This window comes from Aethalodelphis obliquidens, unplaced genomic scaffold (genome assembly GCF_003676395.1).
Source record: "Aethalodelphis obliquidens isolate GAN/ISIS:26980383/991018 unplaced genomic scaffold, ASM367639v1 scaffold18, whole genome shotgun sequence".
Lineage (NCBI taxonomy): Eukaryota > Metazoa > Chordata > Mammalia > Artiodactyla > Delphinidae > Aethalodelphis > Aethalodelphis obliquidens.
The window spans coordinates 29,706,370-29,720,506 of record NW_020837962.1 but is presented as its reverse complement, the minus strand read 5'-3'; the positions used below and the strand labels follow the sequence as shown (position 1 = coordinate 29,720,506).

Here is a 14,137-nt window from a genome sequence, read left to right as displayed (position 1 = left end):
TTAAGCCACTGCCTAGTGTCCTTATATGAAGAGGGAAATTTGACTTCTGGGTACATATCCAAAGGAAATAAGATCATTATCTTGAAGAGATATTTTCACCTCCATGTTCATTGTAGCATTATTTACAGTAATCAAGACATGGAAACAACCTAAGTGTCACTGGATGAATGGATAAAGAAAAAATAAATATACAATGGAATATTATTCAACCATAAAAAAGAAAGAGATCTTGCAATTTGGAACAACATGGATGGACCCTGAGGGCATTATACTAACGGAAAAAAGAGAAAGACAAATTCAGTAGGATCTCATGTGTGAAATCTAAAAAAAGCAACTCAGAGTTGATTGGTGGTCCCTAAGGGTAGGGGGTTGGGTGGGGAATGGGTGAAGGTGGTCAAATGGTACAAACTTCCAGTTACAAGTTCATGATAACTACAGTTAACAATACCGTACTATTAGAAAGTAGCTAAGATCTTAAAAGTTCTCACCACACATACACTCATATACACACACCAAGATAACTATATGAGGTGACAGACGTGTTCACTAACCTTATTTTAATTATTTCTCGATATATAGGAGTATCAAATCATTGCATTGTATACCTTAAACAATGTTATATGTCAATTATATATCAGTAAGCCTGGAGAAAAGAATGGAAAGAGGGGGGAGGTGTTTAGACACGTGAGACAGAGACTGTCACAAGACAAGGAGGCATGGATGAGTGATGCACCTGTAAGCTCAGGAACCCAAGGATTGCTGGCTTCCACCAGACACGGGTGGAGGGGTAGGGGCAGTGGGGGGAGGGGGGCCGGCGTGGAATAGTTCTCCCTCAGTCTCCAGAAGGAACCAACCCTGCTAATACCTTGACTGCGGATTTCTGGCCTGACCAGTAGGAGAATTAACTTATGTTGTTTTAAGCCACCCAGTTTGTGGTAACCTGTTACGGTGGCCACAGGAAACTTACATAAATGCTAACGTAGAAAATTAAAATCTAGGTATATGACCCCCATTTTAATTTAATAAAGTCACTTTCCCCCCTAAGTTTGTATAGAAGTAAAAAAAAGGTATAGTGAGACATAGCCCACAGTCAGATACGAATCATACAAAAAAGGTTTGTTTGATGCAATTTGAGCAGAGAAATGCTTTGGCCTCTTGCCAGAGCCTTGAGGTTTTCCTTCTATTTCTTCTCTCTCTTAAAAAAAAAAGTTTCCTGGGGCCTCCCTGGTGGCGCAGTGGTTGAGAGTCCGCCTGCCGATGCAGGGGACGCGGGTTCGTGCCCCGGTCCGGGAAGATCCCACATGCCGCGGAGCGGCTGGGCCCGTGAGCCATGGCCGCTGAGCCTGCGCGTCCAGAGCCGGTGCTCCGCAACTGGAGAGGCCACAACAGTGAGAGGCCTGCGTACCGGAAAAAAAAAAAAGTTTCCTGAAAGTGAGATTATTAATTATTATGCTTCCTTAAAAAAGGAGTTCACATAGGTGAAATGCAGCAAAAACCGAGTTTGAAAGGACAGCCTTCCCCGTGTTTCACAGATGTTCCCTAAAGACTGCAGTTTAAAGCTAGAAGCACACCTGCTACTGTACCCTGAAATGAACTAATGAACCCGCAAAGCCTCAGGGAACATAACCGGTTCTCAGGTTGAGAATCCACTGGAGTCGTTCCCTTTAATAACAGGACCCTTACCAGAGCTTGACCATGAGGGAACTTCTCTGAAATGACCTGAGGATGTCGCTTCCAATATGAGAAAAGCGGCCGCATTGCGCCATTTGTTTTCTCTCTTCCTACTTCCACACACAATTCTAATTATTCTACCGGACGTTGAGGGGCACTGACTGCTGAAAAACCCCAATAAAACCACACACAGGGATGCCCGGCAGCATGAACCATCACGTTTCTCGGAACAGAGAGAAGCAGCAGGAAGGGAAGGCAGAGAGGTTCCCGGGAATGAGGAACTCAGCGCGGGGAGTGCCACGTGTGCCTGAGGAGCGCGGGCCTCGCCCGAGGGAGAGACGCTCGGGGCCGACCGGCCGTTCGGGACCGGGTACCGCCTTCTCCTCGCGCACGCGGCGGGTGCTCAGCGATCGCGCGCCCGCGGGAGCGAGGCCGGGGTCGGCGGCGCGGGTTCGGCGGCGAAGGCGGGGTTGCGGTAGGCCAGCAGCTGCGTACGGCGGTTCGGGGAGCGTGGCGTCCGGCCCCGGCGGCAGAGGCCGGCGGCCAGCAGCGCGGTGCTGACTAGCAGCAGGCCGCCCGCGGCACCCAGCCCGGCCACGAGGAGCGCTGGGCTGCGCCCGGTGCTGAAGGCGGCGCACGCCCCGCGCCGGCTCAGGCCCGCGCCGTTGGCCGCCAGGACGCACACGCGATAGGCGGTGGCCGGCGACAGCCCGTGCAGGGCGTGCTGGCGCGCGGTGGCGCAGACGTCCCCCACCACCGACTGGTTCCCTGGCCGGCCCTCGGGCGCGTAGCGAATCTGGTAGGCGCGCACCACCGAGTTGGGAGCGCACCAGCGCACTAGCGCCGACGTGTCAGTGGTCTCGGCCACCGCCTGCAGCTTGGGGGGGTCCGGGAGGGTGTCTTCCCCGCTGAGGCCGGGGCACCGGCACCGCCAGCGCCGCTGCAGCTCTGCGCACGGCGTCTGGAGGTGCCTGCAGGGGTGGTAATCGCAGGGCTCATCCCGGGCCGGCGCCCCCACCTCCTCCTTCCCGCTCTCTTCCTCCTCCTCACTGGAGTCGTCCAGCAGCAGGACCGGAATCCCGCCCTCGGAAGGAGGCGGGTGGGGAGCCCGCGGGGTGGCCCGTGTCCCCCGGGCGGGCTGAGGCGTGCTCCCTGGGTTCCGGGAGATAGGGGAGAGACCAGGGTGTTTGCTGGCCCATGGGGTGGAGGCAGCTGAGATAGTAGGTTCCAGGACAAGCTGAGCAGCATGTTCTTCTTGGTGCTCTGTCCCGGCTGTGCTCGCAGCCCTAGGTGGGTTGCCAGAGTTGCTGGAACTTGCTGGAGAGACAGTAGTGGAGGGAACGGCCCCGTCCTCGGCAAGGCTGTGCCGTGGCCCCGCCGCTTGTGTGGGGGAATCCACAGGGAGGGAGGGCACCTTGGTGACACTCTGTCGGCCTCCTGCACATTGGGTAGAGGGGACTGTTCTCCGCAGGGTGGAGGGACCCTGTGTAGATGGTGTGTGGGTGGAGAAGACTGAGGAGGGTGGGTTGGAATCAAGGAAGGTGGTGTTTTGGTCCGAATGGCACACACTTGGCAGCTGGGACAGCAAAAGAGGGGCTGAGAAGGTGCCACTGGATCCTGCAGCTGGTGTGCACACAGTGTCTGCTGCCCTAGAGGGGAGGCCAATTGGTTAGAAGGTATTTGGCATCAGGGCTGCTTCTGTGCTGGGCTTTGAGTCCTCAGTGCAGATAATCCCTCTCCTAAGCCTTGTGACACATCTGACAGGTACCATGTGGTACACATGCAATGTGGGTCACGCCAGTGACCTTCAGGGCAACCTGTGTAGGAGGCTCCCCTCATCACTCCCATTGTGCAGAGAAGAAAATGGGAACTCAGAAAGAGGGACTAACTGCCCAAGATAGCGTGGCTAGTAAATGCAGAGCCAAAACCCAGGGTGAGCCCGGTGAAGGGCAGTCCAGATGCTCTAAGTGTGGTCTGCCATTTTATTCTCACCTGTCTGCTTCCTAGTGGTGAGTACTAGTAACAATACGCATACTAGCTAACATTTTTTGAGTGCTTGCTGCATGCTAGGGACTATTGCTAACACTTCACTGTATAAACCAATCTAGTCTGCACTACCTCATGAGGTAGGCACTATTATCCCCATTTTACAGATGAGGAGGTAGAAACACAAAGAGGTTAAGTAACAGCCAGAATCAACAGTAGTAAGTACTCTCAACCTTTTCATTCATACCAGAGCAAGACCCTTCACTGCAAAGGGCCTGGGTGCCAGAGGCAACATGAAGGGGTCAGGGGGGCAGACTGAGCCCCACTTGATATCCAGGCTTGTGTGAGAGGTGAGAAAAGAACCCCACAGGACAGGGCTCTCAAAGTGAGCTGCAAGGAGAACAGATTAGCTGGTGGAGGTGGTTTGAGGGTGCTCAAGACCAGAGGTGTCCCTAGCCCCCATCCTCTCCTGGTGGCCAGCCTGGGCATGGCTCCCCATTGCAAAACAACTCTTCCAGCCAGCAGCCAATGGGAAGTCTCCATAGGAATTCTTTTTCTCCTGTCTCACAAGAGAGCTCTATAAGCCCACTGGCCCTGGACTTAGAGGCCAGGCCCCGTTTTGGGGACTCAGTGGGGCCCAGTGGTTAAGAGCACAGTTTTGGAAGACGGTATAGATCCTGCCTCCTCCACCCAGCGGCTACGTGAATCTAAGCAAGTACCTCTCTTCCTTGGGCCCCAATTCGCTCGTTTGTAAAATAAGCAATGATAACTCCGCTTTAGCAGAGACAAGCTAGCTCTTTACTTCTCCTACTTGCTTTTCCTAGCGGGCACACAGCTAGACTACATTTCCCAGCCTCCCTTGTAGTAGGCGCGACCTGCTAAGTGACATCTGGCCAATGGGATGTGAGTGACGGTAGTGAGCTCCACCTCCTGGCCTGGCCCATTAAAACCTCCTGAGTCGGGGGTCCTCCACGCTCTCTGCCCCTCTGGCTGACTGGAAGGGAAGTAGAGCCTCTATGTCCTGGGTTCTTGAGTGTGACTACACGGGGAATGGCTGCCCCACCCAGCACTGCCAACCTGTCCAGCATGGTTACGTGAGCAAGATATGAGCTGTGAGAACTTCGGCTCCGGAGGGCAGGCCCTCACCCCTCAGTCATCTGCTTTGTAAATGTGTTACCTGCTTAGGACAATCCTCTTTGCATCCATGAGGAGCCAGGACAACTCACAGCTGCAAGTGAGGGGATTACCAAAGAGGTTGATGGACAGGACCTGGGAGGAATGCAGGTTCCAAGGAGGGAAGGAACTCAAGTTGCAGCTGAAATGCACAAAAATCTATTAAGTCAGTCTTTTACAATGAGGTCAAAACTATACCCAGAGAGCCACGGTGGTGTTATGGGAAATCCATTCTGTTAGGTGCTAGATGATATTGCTTTGAGCAAACTCTTAATAACCTTGGATTTTTTTTTTTTTTTCATCTGTAGGGATACAAACCTAACCCAGTCAGTATCACCCCTCATAACAAACGGAGACAGTCCTCCCTGCTGGTTATATCAAAAAGAGTCTGTGATGATGAAAGTGTTTATAAATATAAATCTCTACACAAGTAAGATATTGTTGGATTTCCCTGGTGGCACAGTGGTTAAGAATCTGCCTGCCAATGCAGGGGACACTGGTTTGAGCCCTGGTCCAGGGAGATCCCACATGCTGCAGAGTAACTAAGCCCGTGCGCCACAACTACTGAGCCTGTGCTCTAGAGCCCGTGCTCCACAACAAGAGAAGCCACCACAATGAGAAGCCCACACACTGCAAGGAAGAGCAGCCCTGCTGGCCGCAACTAGAGAAAGCCTGCCCACAGCAACAAAGACCCAACACAGCCAAAATAAATAAGTAATAAAATAAAATATATATTTTTTTAAAAAGTAAGATATTGTTATCATAGACCAGTCACAAGTTCTTAATTAGTGAGAGCACTTTTTTTGTGTGTGTGTGGTACGAGGGCCTTTCACTGTTGTGGCCTCTCCCGTTGCGGAGCACGGGCTCCAGATGCGCAGGCTCAGCGGCCATGGCTCACGGGCCCAGCCGCTCTGTGGCATGTGGAATCTTCCCGGACCGGGGCACAAACCCGTGTCCCCTGCATCGGCAGGCGGACTCTCACCCACTGCCCCACCAGGGAAGCCCAGTGAGAACACTCTTGAACGTATACTATTGCAGTTGAACTGCATCTGATGGCACTCAACACCAGTCCTTTGGAAGATGCCTCACTGAAGTGTATCAGTTAGCGCTTGCTAACTTAGCTTAAAATAATAAATATTTATTCTTTTTCATGATTCTGTGGGTTGACTCAGTGATTTTTATGGTCTGGGCCAGCTCAGCTGGGCCCGAAAGATCTAGGATGGCCTCCCATATATGGAGCCTCAGCTGGGTTTGCTGGGACCACTCTCCATGTGTCTCTCATCACCCAGGAGGTTAGCTCAGGCTTGTGCACATGGTGGTGGACCAGTCCCCACCAGCAAGAGAGGGCGAGCCCCAACTTGCTCATCTGCTTTTGTCTCTGCTTATATAACATTTGCTAATGTCCCTCTGGCCTAAAGAAGTCACATGGCCACGCCCAGCTTCAAGGGGTGGAGAACAGACTCTACTTCCTGATGGGAGGAGCTGTAAAGTACATTGCAAAGAGGTGTGTCTACAGGGATGGGAGGAATTATCAGGGCCATTTTTGCAAACAATGTACCACACCTAGCAGTGGCAGGTCCTCTCCTGGTTTTCTGCGTTTTCTGCCCAGAGCCTCACTGAGCGTTTGGCCTCAACTGTCTCAACTCCTGGAGTCTCCTGGCCTCTTGTACATGTTCTCAGTTATAATCTGAGCATCATGAGCAACAGGAGTTACACTCTATCTACAGGCCTCTTCTGATCAAAGGCTGGCTTTTCTCCATCTGCCTGGGAAACATCCACCTTCTCCTCCTGCTCTGGGGGAGATGCAGATGTTCTGGGCAAGGAAGGACCTACCACCCAGATCTGCTCTAACACTCCTGGCCAGTGGGCACCTGACAGTTGTCCCCTGTGGAGCACTGAATATATGTGTGTGCCATTTATATTGAAACTTAAGCTGTGCCCACATATATGTGTATATATATATATATGCAAATGCTTGCTTTTAGCAGGATTCACAGAGATAGAGTAGAAATCTTAGGATGGGAGTTTACTTAGCACTTCATCTTTCAAAAGAAATATTTTTCTTTTTGCCTGAAGGGGAAATGAAAAGGATTACCATATTTTGGGGGAAGTAACATTGCTTAGTGGTTCAGGTAACATTATCTCATTGATCATGAGGTAGATAATATTTCACTCTTTTTTTTTTTGGCTGCACTTGCGGGATCTTAGCTCCCTGACCAGGAATTGAACCTGGGCCCCGGCAGTGAGAGCGCCAACTCCTAACCACTGGACCACCAGGGAATTCCCAATATTTCACTCATTTTATAAATAAGGAAAAGGAGTCTTTTCCTTATCTGACAGCCCTTTCTGCCATCCAGTGCAACCTGCATATGATAAAGACAAGCTGCATTTGCCATCTGCATGCTGAGGGAGACCCTGCATCATGTCCTGACGCATGATGGCACCTAGGTGTTCTCTGCATCTGAACTGACAGAGCCCTAGTGTGGAAGAAGTTTCCCCTCGCCCTCTAAACAATCCCTTTTCTCTTTTTTTGCTGCTATATTGCCAAAGGCGTCTCCCTCCTGCATGTAGTGTTGTCTGAGAGGACTATGGATGGCGTTGGGCATGCTGGGTTGGCAGAGCAGCCAGGAGGGTGCCACCCCCTCTTCAGAGGGTGCTGGCTGTGCCAGGGCACGCACACGTCCCCCAGCATCTATCACAGATAGCCTCCCAGGGGAGGCTGTGGGTGAGCTAAGGAGAGCCAGAAGCAAGGTGGGCTGAGAAGGGAAGAAGGTCCAACAGGGGAGCGGGCATTTAATGAGCTTCAGAGGCTTGAGAGCTCCCAGCCTTCTGGGAGTGGCTCCTCCCCCAGCTGGAGCACAGTGAGGTACAGTGGGGGCCTGGGCTGAGCCAGCCAGAGAGTTAAACCTTTCCCTCCAGCCACGGAAAGCATGGAAAGGTTTTCATTTGGCTTAAGACTCAATCAGATTACAATTTAGACAGACCTCTTGGCTGAATATGGTGACTGGGTTACAAGGGTTCTTAACCTGAAGTCCTTGGAGACAGGGTCTGTGAACTTGGATGGAGAATATTACTTCTTTACTTTCACAAACCTCTAACTGAAATTTACCATTTGCTACAGTGGCAAAAGAAGGCAGCAAATCACAGGTGAATCACCAACAAATCACAGATATTTCCATATCACTTTTCAGTAGTTTTCTGTCATTTATAATCATCAAAATTATGGAAGTTATTGGACGCGCTGCTGGATTTTGTTATTTATGGTGTTAAATAAAGAAGCACACCCCACACACATATATTCCTAAAACACACATTTAAAAATATTTTGTTAACTATAATTGGTTTCTTTGGAATCCTACGTACATACCCTACTTTATGTATATCAGAACATTCTTCTGGCCCATAGGCTTCACAGAATGCCACAGGAGTCCACGGCACAGAAACGTTTGAGACTTCCTGCACTAACATGTGGGCCTCTGAAGGTGGAGTCACCGATTAGAAGGCTCTCGGTTATTGGGGTAGGGAATGAGGAGAATTTGATATCCAGGTGCCCTGCAGGGCAGGTAGGAAGGGCTGGCACAGGAGCTATTGGGAATGGAGACCAGACTGGACCTGGTAACTGGGGAGCCAACCTTAAGATCCATCTACACCTGCACTGACTCTTCAACCCATTCCCATCTGGCTCCACTGAGAACGAATGTCACCAACACCCCACATTTTGCCAAATCCTATGGCATCAGACAAGGGGGTGGGGACAGTGCTAGAGGAAGCATGTAGGGTGAGAAATGACATGCCAAAAAGTTGTAAGAAGTGGAAATAGCCAATGACCTTAAGAAGGCCTATCCAGAAAGGATGGAGAAGCACCAGGGCAACATCCTGAGGACAAGGAGAGCGTGTCAAGAGGGGGAAAGACTCAACAAGGGGCTCAATGGATAGAGAAGTGTCCACTGGATGTAGAAGCTGAAATGCCACTGGTCCCATTCAATCATGAAGCTGAAGTGGGTGGTCAGATTGCAGCGAACTGAGAAGCGTAGGGAGAGGAAGCAGCCACCACTTCTGACCCAGGTATGCCTGCTTTTCTTGGGGTCTAGGTTGCCTTTTCCACCTGGTGAGTTTGGACTCACCGTTGAAGATATGGATCAATTATGTTTTTCCAGTCTGCTGGAGCTGATCGTTAACCCCACTTGTCTTATAGCACGGTACATGGTGTGTGCCTCTGTTACTGATACCAGCATATCATGACAATTGGCAGATGTCCGCTGCCTACAGAACTGTGCACTCCCTGAAAGCAAGGGCCATGCTGTCATCATCAACACCACCATCGCCCTCAACAGCATCATTGTTACTGGTGCCTTCACCACTATCCCCATCAGCAGCCACCGTCATCACCTGATGCCTCCTCCACCATCTCTGTGCTGAAGGTGCTCAGTTAGGGATCTCCAGCCCAGGCCTTCCATGATTTCCAGGCTCATGTATCTAGTTGTGTGCTAGATCCTGAAAGACCTATGAGACATCCAGTGGAGATGCCCAGTAGTAATAATACAAACCTCCTGTTCTGTGCCAGGTGCTGTTATAGGCACATATCAAAACATTTCCTCTCACAACAATGCAGTGGGGGAGGATTTGATCATTATCCCCATTTCACAGATGAGGAAACTGAGCCACAGAAGCATTAGGTAACTTGCCCCAACTCACATAGCTAGTAAGTGGTGGGTGAAGTCAGGATTGAGCCCAGGCAGTTTGGTTCCGTATCTGATAACCTTAAATAATGCTGCATCAGTCTGAAGCTCAAAAGAGGAGTCTGAGCCAGAGATGATATCACTGTCATCCACATCATCACCACTGCCACCATCGTCATCACCATTACCATCCTATCACCAGTTCACCATCATCAGAGTTACCATTACCACCATCACTGTCATCATTATATCACCTTCATCACAACCACCATGATGATCTTAGCTAATGTTATAGAGCACACACAATGTGCCAGGCACTGAGCTAAGTGCTCTGCATGTTCTATGTCCTTTTCCCTTGTGATAAGCCCCAAAGTGAGTACTCTGGAGCTAGCAGAGAAAAAAGAGAAGTAGCTACATTGAGAGTGATGGTGGGGCAACAGTGCTTGCTTCCCAGGGCCCAGTTGTGGGCCCACAGGAAAGGAGGTGGCCTGGGATCATCTTCAAAGGGACATTGCCCTTCCTGCTAGAAGTCAGAACAGTAGTTGCTCTTGGGAAGGAGGGTGGATATAGACACTTGGGACATCCACTGGGCCAGACGGCACCATCCCCAGGTCCCAATGCAAGTAGGACCTGCTCAAGCCCTGGAAGGGGCTGCTGACTTGCATAAACACATGGGGAAGCAGGTGGTTGGAGAAATAGAGAAGACCCTGATGCCCCCAACTCCTCTTCTCACTGCAAGTTTCTCATCCTGGGCTTAAAGGAAACTTAACATGCATGAGAGTTTGAAGTTTTAACATTACTCTGGACAGGACTGATTTGCTTGATTTTTAGGCTGGATGGACTCTCTAGGATGTGCCCACCATATCACCCGAAGGATGTGGAGGAACAAGACCCCAGCGAGGCGTTGAAGGAGCAGTGGAAGGCAAAGTAAGGTCTGGTTTATCCTATAAAATAGTTATACCTATTCAACTTAGTGTAATGGGCAAAAATCAGTCACGTGCTTCAGGAACACTTACTTCGGGAAATGAAGGACCTGTAGGAGAGGCGTGTCTTGAAAGATGTGTGTATGGACAGAGGTAAGTGCTGGTGAATCTTGACAATCCAGCTGCTGCAGGTCAGGGGTCACCTTGAAAATGTCCCCCTCCAGGCTGTTCAGCCTGGGCATCTTCCTTAGGTAGAGGGACGTGAGCTTCGGCAGGTCTCTGATCCATCCTGACTGAACTGAAACACAGAGGGGAAACTGCCCACTACCTGGGAAGGCATAAACCCAGGAGGCCGGCACGGGATTAAGGAAACAATGAGAGTGACAAGGTGAGTGGTGAAGGTCATTGCAGAGCATGGGTACAGTGGGCAGCTTTGGGAATCTCAGAAGCATGAGCCATTTCAGCTGGAAGGGCCCTCGGAGATGACCAGTTATTCCTTTTCCAGCCCCAGGTGGCTGAGGCCCCAGAGGACAATGCCTGGCGAAAGGCCACACAGTGGGGAAGGGACAGGGTGGGGCTTGACCCCAGGACACTGTCTCCAAGTCCACTGTTGCCCCACCCTCTTGTTAAACCCCTCACAGAAGTACCCCAGCCTTTACTCTGATGGCTACTAGGAGCAAGGGAAATCTTTGAGGAATGTAAGGAAGGAGAGGAGGAGTGAGGTAGGAGGAGGCCCATGGGTTCTCCATTTACTAGGGTGCCCCTTCTTCTGTTTCCTGTTCTTTGTTCTCTTGTCGGTGGTGGAACAGGTGATTACAGTAAGTCCCCTACATACGAACATGCAAGTTGTGAACTTTCAAAGATGAGAACATGCATTCGCATGTCCAATCATGTAAGTTAGTTCTATTTGAGGAGGCGCTGTTAGTTTTTGAGGCACAGGACTGGAATGTAGAACAGTACATGAAGGTTGCAGCAGCCATTCAGAATGCAATCCAGTGCTACCGTGTCATCTATGATAAGAAAAAAAGAGCTAATACCCAGATATCACTGGATTTTTGTTTTAAGAGGGTAGATAGAATTGAATCCAGCAAGGAACCAGAACCTGTGCCATCAACGTCAGGCGTGAGTGAAATTGCATCTCACCCTCCATCTCCTATTGCTGATGATTCTCCAGCTCTACCATCTCCCACCTCCTCTCCCTCCTCCAGTCAGTAACTCTTCTTGCCTGTTCACTCGGTGCCAGCCCCTGTGTGCCAGCTGTTGTACTGTACTACTGTACTTTTCAAGGTAGTGTACTGTAAGATTAAAAATGTTTTATTTTTTGTGTTTTATGTATTATTTATGTGAAAAGTATTATAAACCTATTACAGTACAGTACTATATAGCCAATTGTGTTAGTTGGGTACCTAGACTGACTTTGTTGGGCTTACCAACAAATTGGACTTACGAGCATGTTCTAGGAACAGAACTCCTTCGTATGTAGGGGACTTACTGTGTAGATGAGAAGTGTTTTTTTAAAAATAACACCAACCTTGTGAATCAGAGTCAGAACATGCCAAGTACAGGAAAACAGGTATTCTCACCTCCCTCCTGTGTCTTATTGAAGGATTCAACATTCACAGAAAGAGTTTTAGCCAACTGAATAGAAATCAAAGAATGCATCCTCTGAGCATCAGGTGCTTCACGTTAACTAAATGTTTGGTACCAAGTTCTTCCATTCATCAGCCCCAAAGCGCTGCATCCACTCCCCATTCTACAAGCATTGACCAGCTCTGCTGGGGAGCAGAACAGAGAGGCTAAAAGTGTGGGCTCTGGACCCAGAACGCTTGGATTCGGATGTGGAGGCACCGCTAATGACCTGGGAGTCTGCGGGCCAGCCATTCCTCTTTCTCTGTGCCCTGGTTCCCTCACATGCAGAACGGAGATAATAGTCCCCACCTCTTGGAACTCAAGGAATGAAGCCTGGTGCGGCGCTTCGAACAGGGTGCCCTCGGCTCGGGGCGGGTCTTTTTGAGTGGTCTTGTGAGCAGGCGCCAGGGGCAGCGCCCCTCGAGGAAGTTCACAGCCCTTTCTCCCCAGATCGCCAGCCCCTCGGGCTCGACACCCGGCGCCCGCACTCACCGCGCCGGAGGAACGTGCCGCTGAGATCCAGGACCTCGAGCGCAGCCAGGGGCGCGCCACCAGCCCCCGCGAAGGCAGCGTCGGCGATGCCAGCGTGGTCGCCGCGGCCCAGCGCGGTGCAGGACAGGTTGAGCAGGCGCAGCGCGGGGAAGCAGGCGAAGGCTCCGGTCTGCAGCGCCCGCAGCGGGTTCCCGGCCAGCGCCAGCGTTCGGAGGCCGGGCAGCACGGGCCCGGAGCACGGCGGCAGGGCTTCCAGCAGGTTGTAGCTGAGGTCGAGCGTGTGCAGTCCCGCGGGCGCGCCGGGGCCCCAGCGCAGCGCGGCGATGCGGTTGTGGCGCAGCGTCAGCACCTGCAGCCGCGGCAGGTGACCGAGCTCGGGCGCGCTCAGGGCGCGCAGCAGGTTGTGGCTGCCGTCGAGACTGTGCAGCGCGCGCGGCAGGCAGCCCGGCAGGCGCTCCAGGCTGCGGTTCGTGAGGGTCAGGGTCGTGACTCCCGCGGCGGGGAGCCCTTCGCAGGGCGAGACCGTGGCGTTGCCGGCCCCGCTCCCCCAGGGGCCCTGGTGAGTGAGCTGGAAAACTGGGGCCTTCTGGAGTGGCCCCGCCCGGCTCGGGCGCGGTGCCGTCCACGGCAGCAGCAGCAGCACCAGCAGATCCCACCACATGGCGCTTAGCTGCAGACAGAAGAGCGGACCAACCCATTAAATGCATTGGAAACGCCGAACGAAGGGGCAAATGCGCCGCCCCCACCCCCCGCCGCCTCTTCCCCAGGAAGAGCCTGGATGTTCCCTGAAGGGCGAGAGCTGTTTCCCCGCGTCACCAGATGTGCGGTGACTTGGTCCCTGCCTGCTTTGCCCCATCATCTCCCGCATGTACCCCGCGGCACCTCCTGCCCTTCCTTCCCCTAGCTCTGCCTTTCCCTCTCATTCACTCGAGGATTTCCACCCACAGGTGACCTCTTGAGGAAGGCCTCCCTTATCTGCCCCTGAACTTTCCAGTAACCCTCTCCCTTTGCTTGTCCCCATCCCATGAGTTTCTGGGGGGAAGGGAACATGACCTTTCTCTTTGCAAATTCTCTCCAGGTGTGCAGACGCTGCTGCATAAACGTATATTAGTAACACGCCAGTGGATGGCCTCAGTCTGGAGGGAGCTCTGCTGGGGTATAATAAACATGGGACTTAAGGAAGACTTTATTTGTTCCAACGACACTCAGTTGCCCCAATTTTCCCCCTTAGACTACGGAGCCACAGGTGAGTCCAGTTTGCCTGTAAACTAGTTTGCAAGTCACACTTTAAATTCTGGGATCTCTTTCTTGGGAGGACACTCAGGGTTGCCTTCAGGGAAGAAGGGAGCCCACAGACCACTGTGGGGCTTGGGAACCTGGAGTCAAGTATTTCCTCATCCCATGTTGGTCCCAACAAAAGCTAGGGTTCCTGAAGTCAGCCCTGCCCAGAAGGGATGACTGAGGGCTGCTAGAAGTGGAGTTTCTGGAGTGCCCAGGATTGCACAGGGCAGCTGGGAGATCAGGTAGGGATAGATCAGGCAGCCACGGGCTGCTGTGGATGTGTCAGAGCTACTTCCAACTAGG

General features: G+C 51.9%; 1 protein-coding gene and 1 non-coding gene across 2 annotated transcripts; both read right to left on the bottom strand.

Moving 5' to 3' along the window:
• Positions 1-1,405: 1,405 nt before the first annotated feature.
• On the bottom strand, positions 1,406-13,751 carry LRRN4 (leucine rich repeat neuronal 4). The gene is made up of 4 exons (XM_027118200.1): positions 12,554-13,751; positions 10,526-10,730; positions 4,835-4,972; positions 1,406-3,320 (listed from the first exon to the last, which is right to left on the bottom strand). Exons 1-4 carry the CDS (start codon positions 13,212-13,214, stop codon positions 2,075-2,077), a joined length of 2,250 nt encoding a protein of 749 aa, XP_026974001.1. The 5' UTR covers positions 13,215-13,751; the 3' UTR covers positions 1,406-2,074.
• Positions 7,039-7,110, bottom strand: TRNAE-CUC (transfer RNA glutamic acid (anticodon CUC)). The gene has a single exon. It is a non-coding gene; the product is annotated as a tRNA-Glu (tRNA).
• Positions 13,752-14,137: the final 386 nt, after the last annotated feature.

Bases quoted from the DNA above. Each gene is read 5' to 3' on its own strand.
- LRRN4 (XM_027118200.1), bottom strand. From the start codon at position 13,214: ATGTGGTGGGATCTGCTGGTGCTGCTGCTGCTGCCGTGGACGGCACCG. The intron at 10,731-12,553 runs GTGAGTGCGGGC...TCTGTGTTTCAG, and splicing joins CGGCACGTTCCTCCGGCGCG to TTCAGTCAGGATGGATCAGA. The intron at 4,973-10,525 runs GTAAGTGTTCCT...TGTGCATTTCAG, and splicing joins CAGGTCCTTCATTTCCCGAA to CTGCAACTTGAGTTCCTTCC.